Source organism: Gobio gobio (assembly GCF_949357685.1).
Source record: "Gobio gobio genome assembly, chromosome: 17".
Lineage (NCBI taxonomy): Eukaryota > Metazoa > Chordata > Actinopteri > Cypriniformes > Gobionidae > Gobio > Gobio gobio.
In genome coordinates, this window is record NC_137110.1 from 11,451,443 (window position 1) to 11,468,343 (window position 16,901).

At 38.9% G+C, this 16,901-nt stretch overlaps 1 protein-coding gene across 2 annotated transcripts in view; it reads left to right on the plus strand.

Moving 5' to 3' along the window:
- The first annotated feature begins 4,901 nt into the window (after window positions 1-4,901).
- The window catches only part of pdzrn3b (PDZ domain containing RING finger 3b), a 127,823-nt gene continuing 115,823 nt past the window's right edge, over window positions 4,902-16,901 (plus strand). Inside the window, exons 1-3 of one of the 2 annotated variants that reach the window (XM_079841206.1) lie at window positions 4,902-5,760; window positions 9,708-9,794; window positions 14,666-14,773. In XM_079841206.1, the coding sequence (XP_079697332.1) occupies window positions 5,047-5,760; window positions 9,708-9,794; window positions 14,666-14,773 (909 nt within the window). In that variant the 5' untranslated portion in view covers window positions 4,902-5,046. Of the gene's footprint in view, window positions 5,761-9,707; window positions 9,795-14,665; window positions 14,774-16,901 lie in introns of those variants that run through there. The other variant, XM_079841208.1, reaches the window with a different exon arrangement.

A 16,901-nucleotide genomic window follows, 5' to 3' on the forward strand; every position in this document is an offset into this window, starting at 1 on the left:
CATGCACATGTACAAGCACATGCCTGCTCCCATTTTCCTTTGATAGCAACTCTATCACAATGCAGGATGAAAACATATATCCAGAAAAGCAATTAGTCTTTACAAGATCGCGCAATCCCACATCGCCCTCATGGTCTTGACATATCTTCACTATAGCAGAGTGGTGATGACTGGAGTATGGCTGGCATCCAAGCTCCAAATGAAGCCCTCATCTAAAGCAGCGTAGACCTTTCTGTATCCCTCTAGCATTAGCGATTACAAGCCTATAACTTTCTACACAAGGAATTTATATATGGGCTTAGAAATTCTCAGTCTATTCCTGGATACAAAAGCGTGAGCATTGAAATAAAGTCTTATACAACATGATGCACAGTACAGAAAAAAGCTCATAAAGTGGGTTAAATACAGCCGTATGTGAATTTTAAATGATGTCCTAATGAGCAGTTAATTTACCTGCAACTCAAGGTGACGTTTTTATCACAGAAGAAGAAAAAAACAATGCATTGTTTTATTGGCTATATTTACTCTTCAACGGTGTTGGGGGTAACACATTACAAGTTTACAGAATATTTTATTCAAGTAACTAGTAAAGTAACTCATTACTTTTAAATTCACATTAAAATATCTTAGTTACTTTTCCAAGTAAAGCAAATGACTTTGTTCTCCCATGTATTGACTGACACCTTTCCCCTTGTTGAGAGAAATACGCAGTTGTGTGTAAACATGATGCTATTGTAGTTCTAGCTTGCACAAAAACAGATTAAATATTCCTCAAAAGGAATAAAAACAGAGTCAGAATACTACGCAAACCTGCAATAATTAAATATGTTGGACCCACTTTATATTAGGTGGCCTTAACTACTATATACTAACATTTAAATTAATAATTTTATACAATGCTCTTATTGTGTACATACATGTTTTTAGATTTTACTTACATTTTAAAAATGACCTGCATGTAATTACATCTGTAATACATTTCTGTACTTACATTCATAATTACACTGTTGACACTTCCCTTACACCTAACCCTACCCTTAAAGGGATAGTTCACCCAAAAACGAAAATTTGATGTTTTTCTGCTTACCCCCAGGGCATCCAAGATGTAGGTGTCTTTGTTTCTTCAGTAGAACACAAATGAAGATTTTTAACTCCAACCGTTGCCATCTGTCAGTCGTATAATGCATGTGAATGGGGTCCAATTCTATTAGAGTAAAAAAAACATGCACAGACAACTTCAAATTAAACCTTGCGGCTCGTGACGACACATTGATGTCTTAAGACACGAAACGATCGGTTTGCAAAGCATACTGGGAACTATAGATCCACTGCCCAGTTAGTAATGTCAACAAAAATGCTTCATGTAGTTTTGACACAAATGAATTAAGTAAACTTCAGTTTGAAATATATTAGGTTCACAGAACACAAAATTTTAATGTGTCATATGGGCCTGAAACATATTGAGTGCAACAGCTGGGTTTGCCCATATTTGACCCAAACATGGGTTGAAACAACCCAGCATTTTATAGAGGTCAGGATACTTTTTGCTTACTTGCATCTCAGCTTAATGTGCAGAGACCGAATGGTATTTATGCTATTATTTCACCTCATATCAGACGAATGTCATCAGCTCTCCAGACCGCCATAACTTCCTGTGAATAAGGTCAAAATACCGGTGCAATCATAGAAATATATACGTAGATTCCTCATTCGACCGATCCGCGCAAGCACTAATGAGGCATCTATGTATATATCTATGACAGCGCCAGTATTTTGACCTTATTCACAGGAAGTTATGGCGGTCTGGAGAGCTCGTGACATTCGTCTGATAATAGGATCAGATGAACTCATCTATTAAAAAGTAACTAAGTAACGGCATTAGTTACTTTTTTTAGAGAGTAACGCAATATTGTAACGCATACTTTTAAGTAGGCTAACTTTCCCCGACACTGCTCTTCAATATAACAAAAGCACTCTAAACAAACTTACGGAAACATTCTGCCATGCCATCAAGCCCTCAAAAAAATATGAAGAGATGCATTCAACGTATCTTGATATTTTACAATATTTTAAACTGGCACTGCACAGTTAGGGTCTCTTTTGACTTAAATAGATGAGTTCATCTGATTCAGAAGGGTGGGGTGAAAGACTCTAGAGATGTGAGCTAAGACGGAAGAAATGTAGAGCATTTGGTTCAGTAACATCCAATAGAGCCTAAGAGCCAGATCAAGTCTTATCACAAATGATCTTTATTTTGAACCTTGCATAACTTGATATAAGTCATTTGAGTTCTCCGCCACAGCCAACAAATAAACAAGGCTCAAGTTCTTTCCTAAATTAAGTTTTTGGTAAGTGCACTTCAGTGACTATCGTTTATTTAGAATGTTTCGTATTACAACGTAATGATGTGTATCCAAACTCTGCATCTGTAATGTAATTATCTGGTTGCACATGACCCGTTTGAATAATAGTTTGGCAGGTGGTTAAATTAAGGCTGAGACATTAATAACACCCCGTCAAGGCTAATATACTGACTTTGAAAACAGCAGGAAAAATCGTTTTGTTGTTCAATCTGTGAGATACTTGAAAATATACCAGTGCTGTTTTTCGCAACCTCAAAAGACAGACATTAAATGGAAGGTAAATCAATTTGTGCCGGCTGTACTTTTCGGAACGTAACATGGGTAACACATTGTGGTTCATCCATGATGCTGATTCAATATCTTTGACTCATTTGAAGTAATGATTGGATTACTTAAAGTTTCTAACAGTGGCAATATCACATTACAGAGCCACCTCCCTGACATTTGTTTTTCTGAACTACAGATTTCCATCTGAGGAGCAAAATGAAGTCACTAATGTATGCGTGATTGCTAACATGTTCTTTAGTTTGTTTCTTTAATTTTCCCCCATGCCCTAGAGTCAGTAATGAACTTGGGAGTTCTGTTTTTTAATAATGCACATGTGTATTGAATCGCTTTTTTGCAGCCCAAATTTGATTTCACAGAATATTGATGAGCAAAAGAAAAGAATTTCCCATCTTCAGATGGAGAGATGGACGCTGTTCACAAAGGATAGTTAAGCTGCCAAAGTAAAGGCCTTTCTTATCCCCTCACTGCACATAGCTGCCAGTGACCCTGTCTGTGGCTCTCAGTCATTTACAATTCAAATGCTTTTATGACCGTGCAACTTCCTACCGAGATGGAAAATGTCCTTATTTAAATGAGCTGTATTTAAACTCCAGGTTTCTCTATACACAAAATACACTGGACACAAATACACATTTTTAGGCAAATCATACGCTCACAAGCTCCCATTTACTTATCTGAAAACTGTTCTGACAGATGATTATTTCCCCCCTATGAGGCATCATTGGCCACTCATGCAAACCGAGGGAATGTGATGGAGCATCTTTAGCTTTGGGGCTTTTAGAGTTTGAAATCTGTACGCTTCTCAGCTGTTCTGCATAAGCACGCAAAACATGTTTAACGGCAGCTTTATTTAGTGATTTATGCTTTTTTTCCGGTTATGTGTATTCTCAAATGTCGCAATAGCTAAAGTTGGCATGAAATGGAAGCTGCTGTATTTCTTCCCAATTGTGACATATATCCGTGTGAATTCCCGAACAAGAAAAAAAGTATAGTTGGACTAGATTTTGTCCATCGGGAATTTACTTGTTGTGGTTTCCTATTGCAATCATTTTAATAAAGACTGCACTATTCCATTACAAAAATGTAATTGTACATTTTGATGGTAGCTTTAAGGCTACAAAAACTGTAGTATAATAAAATATAATTTATTTTGAAGCATTTTAAATATTATATAAAAAAACTGAAAAAAGTCGCCAAACCAAAGCTCCAAAATATGCAAAAAAAAATTAATAGTAGACTCACACACAGGTTAAGTTTCAAGCATGCAGGCTCTTTGTCAGACAATTAAAAATGTGCCTTTTTTACACTCCCAGGTGGTTAATCAAGGATCACATGACCCACACAAAACTAACAAAACAAAAACAAAAGTAATGGAACACAAAGGTAAAAGAAAAATACAAGATACTAAATGTGAATACAAAATTGCTCAATTAATAATAACAAAAATCATGATACCTGCATAAAAAGTTAAACCTATGTGACCCTGGACCACAAAACCAGTCATAAGTCGCACGGCTATTTTTGTGGCAATAGCCAACAATAAATTGTATGGGTCAAAATTATCGATTTTTCTTTTATGGCAAAAATCATTAGGATATTAAAGTAAAGATCATGTTCCAAGAAGATATTTTGTCAATTTCCTACCGTAAATATATAAAAAAGTATTATTCTGAGTAATATGCATTGCTAAGGACTTCATCTGGACAACTTTAAAGGCGATTTCCTCAATATTTAATTTTTTTCGCACCCTCAGATTCCAGATTTTCAAATAGGCCTAGTTGTATCTCGGTCAAATATTAACAAACCATACATCAACGGAAAGCTCAGTTCAGAAGATGTATAAATCTAAATAAAAAAAAAATGTACCCTTATGACTGGTTTTGTGGTCCAGGGTCACATAGCCTATAGAAAACACACACACACAAAAAAACATAAAATATTGTTTTCCAAAAATCTGACTGAAAATATTTACTGTAGTAAAAAGTTTGACAACAAACTCCGGTCTCCATCTAAAATATTCTGTTTTATCAATCATTTAAACCTAAACATTTTTATGTTAAGGTGTGTTCCCAAGTTTATGTTTAAGTGTGCTTGCACTACATTTCTTTGTAAAAATGCAACTTGCCTTGATATTTAGAGAATTTTAAGTTTGGCTTAAGTTTCCAAACTTGTTGAGTGCGCAGTTCTTCTGATAGTTACGGTACCCAAATCTGCAACACTTCTCTCCCCCATAGGAAGTCTCAGGCAATTAGTTCAGTCAGTAGAAGTGCTCGTGCTGGTCTACTCAGTGTCTCTGAGCTCTTCTAATGACTTAGTCCGAAGAGCGATTAAACCCCTGTGCTATTCCGTGGGAGCCCCGGTTCTGTTTTGGATCTTGCATTTTTTGATATAAAAAATGGGATTTGAGTTGGATCGTTTCAAAGGGGCTGTGGACCCAGACTTCAAATGCAACTTGTGTAATAAAGTTTTGGAGGATCCGCTCACTACCCCGTGCGGTCACGTCTTCTGCGCCGGCTGTGTGCTGCCGTGGGTCGTTCAGCAGAGCAGCTGCCCGGTCAAATGCCAAAGGATCTCCACCAAAGAGCTCAACCACGTTCTCCCTCTCAAAAACTTAATATTAAAGTTAGACATTAAATGTGACAATCACGCGCGGGGCTGCGAGAAGATCGTCAAACTTCAGCATCTGGCGGAGCACGCGGAGATGTGCGATTATTCCCCTGCCAAATGTAGGAATAAGGGCTGCAGCGAGGTGCTGAACCTTAAAGATATGGATGCTCACATGCGTGAATCGTGCGATTACAGAGCGGTCGGGATATGCGAGAGTGGATGCGGATTGATGCTCACTCATAAGGAGCACAAGTTGGACAGCCACTGCTGCTTGAAAGCTCTCAAAGCGCACAACGGCGCGCTGCAAGGGAAAGTTATCAGCTTGGATAAGGAGCTGAAGAAACAAGGTCTGAAATCGACTAAAAGAGAGAAATCACTTTTGGCGCAACTGTCGGCTGTTCATAACGAGCTTCAGATGACAGCGCTGAAGTATCAGAAGAAATTCACTGAATACAGCGCCAGGATTGACTCGCTGTCCAAGAGTCTCTCTCCACCCTGTAAGGTAAGAGCACTTTCATGACAGCACTTTAATAACGCTTACAAATATTTACCATGGCAAACTTCAATAACGCTATGGTAAAACGTACCATCATTAAATAAATAACACACAAAACGGTCTGAAAGCTTTTCTTGCACTGCTTGAATGAAATAATTTACAGCGGTTTTACTACGTAGTATGTAAGGTTATGGTAGGCTAATTATGATATTTTGGCGGAAACAGTGGTTACCATGCAACATTTTAATGCTGTTTCCTCACCTTGGAGGGCTGTTTGTAGGCTACCTTCAAATTAGCTGATTCTCCATGGTAACCTATTGATTTTTGTTCCAATTGAAAAATATTTCAATGTGGTTTTCGTTTTTATCTCAGTTTACTCAAGTATTGGGACACCTGTTTATTTACTTTCATAGTCAGTGCTTAGATTTACACTCTTTGTCACTCGAGTGTAGCCTACTGAATTCTGCTGTAGGCGGTAACGTTAGTCAGAAAGATGCTGTAGCTATAATCACAGCTTTGTTGATATAACTTGTCTATTGCGAGTGTGTGATATTGCTTTTATCGTTTTGGAAACTTGCTTGGACAAGTAATTAATATCCAGTCACTTACGTCTCAGGCACATATTTGGCAGTGACTTGGTATAGCCTATTTCTCCGCCAACAAAAAACAAAAGTTCCACAAGAGGCCAAAGCCTTTGCGTGTAGTGCAAGCAACTCGCATACTTAAACCCTGGCGTGGAACAACGTTTATAAGTGGAGCGGAAGGACGTTTTCCGTCACCGCTCAAATAGTTCCAATTCATCAGCTACAGCTACCCTCCGTGTTTTTCAATCCACTTTGAAAGAAACCCAACTTCCAGCGATCATTGCGATAAACTTTTAGATCTAGAGACGTTTTTATTTAGACTCTTTGGGGAATTGAATGTTATTATAATTGTTGATAAAGGCACAATATGTAATATTTTTGGATTAAAATATCCAAAAACCACTAGAACAATGTGATATATTGACTTGTGTACTTGCATTATCCCGAATGTTTCCAAGAATGTTTAAACCCAGAGAAGTAAGTCATTTTAACCGCGTCCTTCAATGACATACCCAAGTTACCCTCAATTTCCAGTTTTATGTTGTAGAAAACTTGAAAACAGCAAAGACGCTTTAATATATAATGTTTTATAGACAGGTGAGCAACTGTTTGTAAACATTCATCGACACAAAACTGATTCTTATATTGTTCAACACGGTTAGTCTTAATGTTTAAATATAATTTTCTTGATTTACAGCGAGTGCCATGTTTTACAATGCCTACTATCGATCTAGCTTACTGCAGTGTGTAACAAGTGTCTCATAGTAGCCGTCGAGCGTACGCACAGAGTATAACTTTCAACACACTCAAATGGATCTAATACGATAAAACTGCGCTGCGTTACCCCACATACACATGACCGGAAGAAGTCTCTCATTAGCAATCGCTCGTTCTGCTCCAACGGCTTTCAGCCTCACCCTGCTTCATAATACAGTAACGTTAATCCATGAATGAGCTAATGTATTAAACTCCCATGATTCTGCAAAATCAAGACGTCATCAAGCCACACCTTTGTTTTGAATAAGCGACCTCTAGCGGCATAAATTACATATTGTGCCTTTAATGCGATTTGAAGATTTGGATTTTGAGTGTTTGCTGTTATGATTCCATCTAAGTTCCAACCCTGAAAGATGTGTTGCTAGCTGGCTTGCAATGTAGACTTCACTGGTTTAGTATGGGCTTTAGTATAGAAAACATATTTTTATATTGTGTGCTACATTATTTTTTGGGGGTGTTTTAAGAGCTACATTAAATGTTGTGTCCTATTGTTGGGTAAGATGCTTGAGGTTGTCACTGAGGGAACACTCAAGGAATTTTTCAATGTGGGTACTATATATGCACATTAGACTTCAATTGGTAGCATACTAAACAAATAAAAGTTAATAAAATTACAGTATTTGTAATTTGAGCAGGAACATGGTAAAGTGATGGTAATACTGTGGTACTTTGGCACAGACTAGGCACTAAAAAGATACATCCTGCCCAAATAATAACACAAATGCATTACTATAGCACTTTTTTTTGTTAGTGCTGTATGTCCTTTCCATGCCTTAAATCAAGTACTATGACATCTTCTGGCATGTGTGATGCCCTTCAGATTAGCTATAATATATTCTCACCTCAGGACTCCATCAGAGCATGGAAAAATGTCAGTGAGTTACACTTGTGACAGATAACCTCCCTTGACCGCTCTGTGAAGGAGCATGAGATCCTAAGGCAACCTCCCAGTGAGTGAACATGTTTATGGGCTCTGAATGATGTCTTAGTGCCAGTGACTGCCTTCCTGCTGGGGAATGAAGTCTCTCTTGCTGTTCCCATCACATGGTTCATCAGTCAAGTGAGTTGAAGCAGGGCTGGGAAAGGAGGGCGATGATGGGGAGCTGACATTTGCAGGATTGGGCCTGTCTGCTGAATGCTGGCCTGTTGATCCAGCTGCTCTGGAGGAAAAGAAAATGATATCACAAGAATTTTCGTATCACCACTAGGGCATTTCAGCATGAATTATGCATTCTTTTTCTCTATGTTTGTTTGTTTTTGCAATTCACCCAGATTTTTTTTCTATAGATGAGACATTATTTCCACATTTAAATTATATACCTGTTGACAAAACTGATGTGCATTTATTTCAAGTGGTGTCGCTTCCTTCTATAGACATTGTTTCCCGTGGAATTATGGGACTTGTTCCCATGACCTGGTCCAGCGGGGTGCATTCCTCACTAGGAGACGTACATTGCATACACTCAGCAAAGATAGTAAAGAGGACACTGTACATGCATGCCATTGATGTCTGTATTATATTTAGACACTGTATACTGTGGCACACAGAAATGACAGCTGCTTTAGTCGCTGATTCTATGCTGTGCACCCTAAGCGAGGAATAAAATGCTGACTCCACTTGTTTGTCCATGTTCTGCCGTTCATCTGTTGAGAGAGCCGTTTGCTGCAAATGTATTAATATACTCGACCAAATGAGCAGGGAACAAGGCCTTAACCCTTAAAGCCGCTGGCCACTTGACAGCTCCTTTTCCAAGATGCTTGAAGCTGAGACGATTTATGTAGATTGCAGAACATGTGTTTAATGATTGTAACAGGTGCCCCTCTGTACTTGTTTGGTCACGCACCACTTTTGGTCACAGTCAAATGTAAATCGTGATACCTGCAGATTTTTTTAAGTGCTTGTGCTTTAAAAACACACCCTGAAGGGTTAGATTTGAAATTCCCGAAGCCTAAATCCGAATTCGGAAAAGCACATAAAAAAGAGAGACGCATTTTGCGGAGCCCCTGAAGGGATATGGTTAGGCTTGCTGCAGTAGTCAGTTACTTTACAGTACATCAGATTTCACTTATCACGTGACGATAGTAAGGAGAGACGACAGGACGATGTCGGAATATTTGGTGTGTAACAGATCCAGAGCGTCATTGACAAATATCTTATCTTGTAAAATGTACGGTCAACTCAGTACCACCGCTCTCTATACACAGAGTACACGGAATCGAGAATTCGTAAAAAGCGAGCATGCACTCAAAAGTGATTTCAATTCCCACAAATTGTATACAATATAATGACACAATACAGAGAGAATGCAAAAGCATTGAATTTTCGTATTTTTACCCATCACCATGTCCCTTTAGGGGCTCCGTAGAATGCGTAATTTCCTTTTTGAATATAGTATTCAGCTTCTGGCACATCCCTAATTTGAAATATTAAGTTTGGAAGCTCAGATGTTCCTTCTTCCCGAATGGAAATAAATACAAGGTTCTAAAGACAAGAAAATTCTAATTCAAAATTGCTTTATTGGCATGGTATGGTATGGTACTGAGAAGTATGCGTGAATTAATGGGCCAATTATAATGTACCTTCTTTTTCAGGGTGGAGAGACCAAAAGTGTCATGGCTATACTCCAACGTGAGTCTGGATCTTTAGGCTTCAATATTGTTGGAGGAAGGCCATGTGCGGTAAGTTTAGAAAGATTTGCACCTCCATCTTATATGTCATTGCCTCATTCTATTTCCTGTTTCAGCCCACGATAGACTAAAGCAGCACAGCTTATTTTTCTACTCCAAGGATTCTTAAAGTGGGGTTCACAAATGGTTTGGTAAAAGAAATCAGGAGGGGTTTTGTGAGGGGTTTTCCCTAACTAAAATGTACATATTTTAAATATTTACATATATTTTAAGTCCTTAGATTATCTCATGCCACATCTACATTATTAGATCTTATACCACTGGGCTGATGAATGCTTGAATCTGATTAGGTGTGCAATTATTTTCAGGGAAATGCACAGCTAAAGTAGTTCCAGTCAGGTATTGACCGTATTACAGTTCCACATCACTTCTCCAAATGATTTCAGTAATTTCAGACTACAACAGCAAAGGAACCAAAACCCACAACGACACTGACCAAGCAAATAAATATAGCAAATAATAGGATAATAACGACAAATTAGTTCTGTTTTTTGCCACAAAAATACTGTTTCTCCCGCTCTCTCTCCCACTCAAACGCACACACAGCATGTGTACACACTCGCACATAAACGTGTTGTCAGTGCTGCTCTGATGATTTTATCAGTAAAATGGTAAAAATAGATGTTGTTCTTGGAGCAGATAAACTTACAGTTTCGCAATCAGCAGAGACGCTGCGGCCGAACACCCTCAAAAGACACACAGAATCAGGCAATTCATACATGCTTAATGGTTAGTTTACTCCAAAATGAAAATTCTGTCATTAATTACTTACCCTCATGTCGTTCGACACCCGTAAGACCTTTGTTCATCTTCGGAACACAAATTAAGATATTTTTGTTGAAATCCGATGGCTCAGAAAAGCCTCCATTGGCAACAATGTAATTTGCACTCACAAGATCCATAAAAGGTACTAAAGACTTTGTTACAAAATCCATCTCACCACAGTGGTTCTACAATAATTTTATGAAGCGACGAGAATAGTTTTTGTGCGGAAAAAATAAATAAAAATAACGACTTTATTCAACAAGTTATTTTCTTCCGCCTGGGCCTTTGACGTGAACTCACGAAGCAAGCATGCGTTTCATTTTTGGGTGAACTAACCCTTTAATCTCTCTCTCTCTCTAATAACTGCATTAGTCTGCTATCAATGGATGGCTCAAGCCTTCGTTACTAGCTCCAAAATTACGTTTTGGAATTGGCAACGGAGGCATAGGATTAGATGTGTAAGAAATTAGGAAATTAGTCCTACACACAAGAGTGTTTTAAGGACAAAAAACCTGAAAAAATGTCTTGTAATACATCGTCTGAACAATGTTTTGAGGTGTGGTAACCCTAGTATAAGCGGAATAATTGACTCCGCTTCGCATCATGGCCGCATTACATCTTCGGGTGTGCATTATTTGTCTAATAATTCAATGGCCCGTCGTCAATTGTTCCTTACTTGAACTAGTCTTAACCAAAACAAATTATCATGATGATAAACAACAAAATATGACATAGTCACCTTCAATATCTGTCAGGTTATTTCAGAATCTCAGTGTGTCACTGGATGACTCAATTGAAGTGGAAATGGCAACTGGGAGAATACAGACATAAATTATATCTTTTATATACAGTGCCACTTTGGTACGTCAGTCCACCCTGAAGTGGTAGTTGTGGTATCCATATCAGTGTGAATGAGCACCAAACCCTTTAAAAAGTGTTTGTTTGTGGTTCGTCTGAAATAGAAATATGACGCACTTTGGTCTAAACTGGACTTTTGCAACAAAACCTTCCAAAGGGGAAAACTATTACAAGAGCCAAGTTTCCAGGGCTTCTTCTAAGACCCAGATGTAGCCTCGTCACAATGACTTTATTTATTTATTTAAAAAAATACACCACAGTTCTAGCATATAGCAAAAATTGCTATGGCTGAGTTTACGCTGAAGTAAGTGGAAGAGGTCAGTCACTAATGAGTGACACAAATGGCTGCGTCTCTTAGCAACTGTACAACCACTTCAACGTGGCCATGACCCCTCCCTAGCAAATGTTTGACATGCCAGCCATCCTGTCTGCTTGTAAGACCTTAGATCTGTTTCTAAAACTTAGTGAGCTGCCCACTTGGGTATCATTTTAAAATGGTAAAGGTGCAAAGGCTTGTAGGAAGCAAAATCTTTTGCAGCATCATTTGCAGCGTTGGGAATACCAGAATGCATTGTAATGAGCTCTGTCAATAATGTGAAAGAAATTGTAGTTTTAAATTGAACATTTTAGTAGCTACCCAATGTTTGTGTATTTTCCCTACATGGCTATCTGATTCTAGTTAGTCAATCACTGAACCGAGTAGGCAATTTGTATGTGATGTATATGTTTTGTATTTAAAGGGTTACTTCAGCGATTTGGCTTGAAAGGGGAGGGGAGGGGGTGAAACACTCATTCTCAGTCAATCTCATGTCAATCTTGAGTACCTATAGAGTAGTATTGCATCTTTCATATCTGCGAAAAGTCTTTAGTTTTATTATATGTATAAAAGAAAGATACGCTGTACCGAGTCTTTCTGAAAAAAGCAGAGCGGCTGGGGGCGTATCGTTTGGGCGGAGCTAAAGAATGACGAGCGTGCGCAGCGAATGCGTTGAGCTATGCATGTTTACATAGAAAAACAATGGAATCGATAGCCAACAACACAAATAGACATTTGAAGCAGTTTTACTCACCGCCTGATACCAACACACGACCGTGAACCTTAATCGCTAGGATTGCTCCATCTTTCAGCATTAGACGAGCTACAAATCCGGAGTTGAACTGTACCTTGTTTATAAACCATCGTCGCTGAAATTCAGGGAACAAACAAACACTTGAACAACTCTGTTGCTGCTCCGGAAAAACAAACTCCATCCACTGTCCCATTAACGCTGGGTTCTTTGGGAAGCTGTGCAGGGTTGTCTTGCCTTGACAACCAAAAACACACTTCTTTGGTGACATTGTTGATTTCGTGAATTCCTGTGACTACAGCACAGCCGGCTGTGCCCTCTCGCTCTAGTCGTGTGTGCGCCCTTCCGGGAGAAGAGCCCGTATGGCCCGTACAAGGACATTCCGCCCCATCTGACGTCACATATACCCATACTCGAAAAAAACTTTCCGAAACTTATGAGAAACTGGAGGGAGTATTTTTGGCACAGAAATACTCCATCAAACGTCCAACTTTTTTTTTTTTTTACCTTGTCCATGTTTAGGATGGGAATCCAAGTCTTTAACAGTGTAAAAAGCTTAGTATGCATGAAACAGCATTTCACCCCCCTTTGAGCTTTGTATCAGTAGAAACCCGGTAGTATATTCGAATGAACGTGCCCCCCCCCCCCCCATATCCCCCTGAGATGAGAGATTTATGTATTTTTTTGTCTGGGAAAAAGCGTCCGATGATGCAAATATCGTCATTTTGCGTCATCAGAGTCTTTTTTTGGCCAGAGGCTAGAGACTACAGCCAGTAGTAGGAGCTAGTTCCGCATGTTTTCAACCCGCCCATAGGGGTGGGATCTCACTCACAGAATGTAAAATGAGCATGGCCGCTCGGGCATTGATAACGAAGCGGTGCGGCGCAAGCGAGTGTTTTCAATGTATTCCTATGAAAGTTACGCTTCCATTGGCATGAACTGAAAACGCGCCAGACTGGACGTGCACCGGGAATAAATGAACGACAATGCGGCCGTGCTCATTTTAGTTTCGGTTTTGAATTAGCGCCAATTTGGGGGCGGGTTCATGAAAACTTATTGACAAACTCACTTAAATAGGCGCATTTCGCTTTGAAACCAAATATTTCGCGATAATCTTGTCTGTCAGCTCCTCACTGAATGATTGAGATCTGACTCCTGCTGCATTTGTGCTGTGACTCTCGTTCGGCTTGTGATGTATTATTCAGACACATTCAGTTTTTAATTGCAGTGTCTGTTCTCTAACTAAACTAAATTCATGTGCCGTGGTGGGCAAAAGATGTAACCGGTAGGCGTGGCTAGGGAGTGGCCTCGTAGGGCAGCGAAACAAGTGCATTCTGGGAGTTGTTGTCCTTCATCCATATGAGCCAAAAATAAATTTTCTGTCTTTTCTCAGTCTAGAAGGCACCAACTTCTAAAATAATTTCACATTTCTACTACATAAATTAACCAATTTAAATACAAATTCATCTTTCCATCGGTGAAGTACCCCTTTAAATATTACATATTTTCATAGTTTTTGGAGTATTGCATCTGTAGTTTAGCAACTATTTTTGTACTGTTACTTGTTGCTTAGATTTGGAACAGAGTACATGTCGTTTTATATTCAGGGAAAAATAGAGAAATATTCCGTAGGAAAAGGATCCTTTGGCAAAAAAAGATGTTGTTTTTGTTGTTGTAATGAGGAAGAGGGTAGGGCTTACAGTAATTAACTGCAGAGTTCACAGTTTGACTTCCTGCGGTTTCTCAAGTATTCCATTAAAAATTACAGCACAGTGTCACACAACATGGCACAGAGTTAATGTGGTTTGATGTGGTTGAGAGGTGGGTTCAACAATATTTTGGCAGAGGCTTTGCTATAACCTTTCTGTCCAGGTTATATTTTCATATAATGAGTGAGCATCTTTTTTATTAATCTCTTAACACCTTAAATCTCTCACTAAATCAGTATGTTTTTCATTTGACAGTGTTTTAGCAGAGAAGCTGAACAATGGAGCACATTGCTTTGTACACCTGCAAACAATTATTTGTCTTTTGGATGTGTCTTTAAGGGAGTCTGTGTCTTTGTTAATCATTTTATTTTTTTGCAGTAAAGTGATTTTGCATCTGTAATCCTTACTAAAATGTTTTATTGGATGGTAAATCAGTTTTTTTTGCCTTGTTGTTGGATTGCAGGATAATAAAGATGGCACTTCGAATGAAGGAATCTTTGTGTCGAAGATTGTGGAGAATGGACCGGCGGATAAAGAAGGGGGTTTGCAGATCCACGACAGGATAATGGAGGTAAGTGCCTCTGTTTTACTCCTGATACCGTTGCCTAACCAAGGCGCAATGGCACAAAAAGAGCCAATATACAGTTATGGAAATCTTCTGCATAACACAATGAGATGTGTAATGCATATCCTGTCCTATGTCAAAATTGTGGCTTATTAGGGCAGAAACTTTAATCGTGTTGCACCATGTTTGGACACAGTGCTTTTTGCCAATTATAGCTCATCCTGAAAGGATGTACAAACTATGTTGAACACGTAAATAAAATAATGTTTAAAGCATGTTATAGCATGAAAATGACTTTGATGTAACTGCTTTTACAAGATTCCTTTTTAAAACGTTATCTTTGAGCCCTGGTTATTTCAGAAAGTCTGCATTTAGTTGTTCAGTGTAATTTGTTAGACACTTTATACCGACTTATTAAGGAATCCTTCCTGGCTGGCATCAGGTCAGAAGGCTCTTTTACCTTGGAACACAATCTGAACTATTTAAAAAGGCCAAAAGTTCCCAGTGGTCACTTTTGAGGGTGCATAGAAAGTCAGCCCTACAAAGGTTGCTTTTATAGCAGCATGAAACACAAGTATGGTACATCGGATGCATTGAATTCACTGTAGCGTGTTATAACTATGGCCTGGGTCTGTACAATTGTTTAGCTTAGTCAACGTAAATAATTCACTTTGTGTAGTCGAATTCATCTTTCAACAAAATGGTAGCTTTCGCCGCAAGATTTTTTCCCATCAAGAGTTAGTTAACAACAAAACTTTTTAGTTGCAAGATTTATTAATTTGCGCTTGACGTCAGTATAATGCGGTATGTGGGATGAGGAATTTGTGTCTGCTTTTATTCTAAATTTTAAGAGCAGCCACATAAAGTGTGCTCGCCGCAAGTGTCTTAAACTCTCCTGTTCGTTTAGATATGCCATAAGCCCTTGAGACAATGGGTAGATTGAGCCACCAAAGGCGCCAGTAATGCAGTCAGCGCCTGGTGACTTAAGACCACTAAACTGGCCTCGCTGCTGGTGGGGGGGGTGTCCCATATGAGTCCCAGATTGGTTAATGCATTGGGCGGAAATGTGCTAGTATGACTTACTTGGAGGAAGGGGCCAGAGTGAGGGGAAAAGCTTTGGATTGTGCTTAGCATGCCAACTGCTGCTTTGCCGTGATATCTGAGAGTGTTCCTTGTGGTTTTTGTGGATGTCACCTACATCTCTGCTTTTTCTTTCTTTTTTAAAAAGGACATCAACTTAACAATACATAGATATTTGAGAAGGGTTATCGGTGACTGGTTTAGTATTTTCATTGTAGCGTGCAGTACGCTTTTTCAACAAGATATTTTGCTCTAGGATGGCATTAGACCTAGAAAGTCACTTTCTGTCTTTGTCTTTTGAATAATTAAGGTGAGTCAGCATGCGTGCCAGAGGATGTAAATACATAAGGAACATGAAGCACAAAGCCCTAGGTCAGTCTATTGAGTAAACCTTTAAAATTTATAGTCAGAAACTCTCCCCCACAATGCAAAGCCGTTCCCACCCTGCGCTGTCTATTTGGATCATGTGTACATGGGAATAACGTTTTCTGCTTCCTTCAGGAGATTTATCGCTGCTTTTAAAACTACTTTAATAATGTTTCTGCCATTTGAAAAGGGTGTAATAATGCTCTTCTGGCTATCGTTGACACCTGCAGTAATGTTGCACTCTTTGAGATCGAAATATGGATTCTAGCTTTACGTCAGCGCCTCCGGCGGTATCACATATTTAATTGTGTTGACTTGAGAAATGATTTTCTGTAGAAATATAATCACAGGGGAAGAATTAATGCAGAATGGCTTACAGCAGTTTTGTTGCCATTGTAATTTCAATTGTACGTATCTAAACTAACACCCTGTAGTCCCATCCTTTATAGCCCATGAGAGTTATACTCAGCTGGAGTTTGCTGTTTAAAAGATGTGCCTCGGGAACCCTCCAGGTCCCAGCACTCTTTTGTCTCTCTTGCTACATCAGCACTTTTTCATCCATCATATGTATTATCCATTTATCTCATTTTTCCCCCAGCTCCTTTGGATCCACATGTATTCCTTGGCAATTGTGCATAGATGCTTTAAAGTCTGCATGAAACAGGGGTTGCGTATTAGTCTTTTCTTG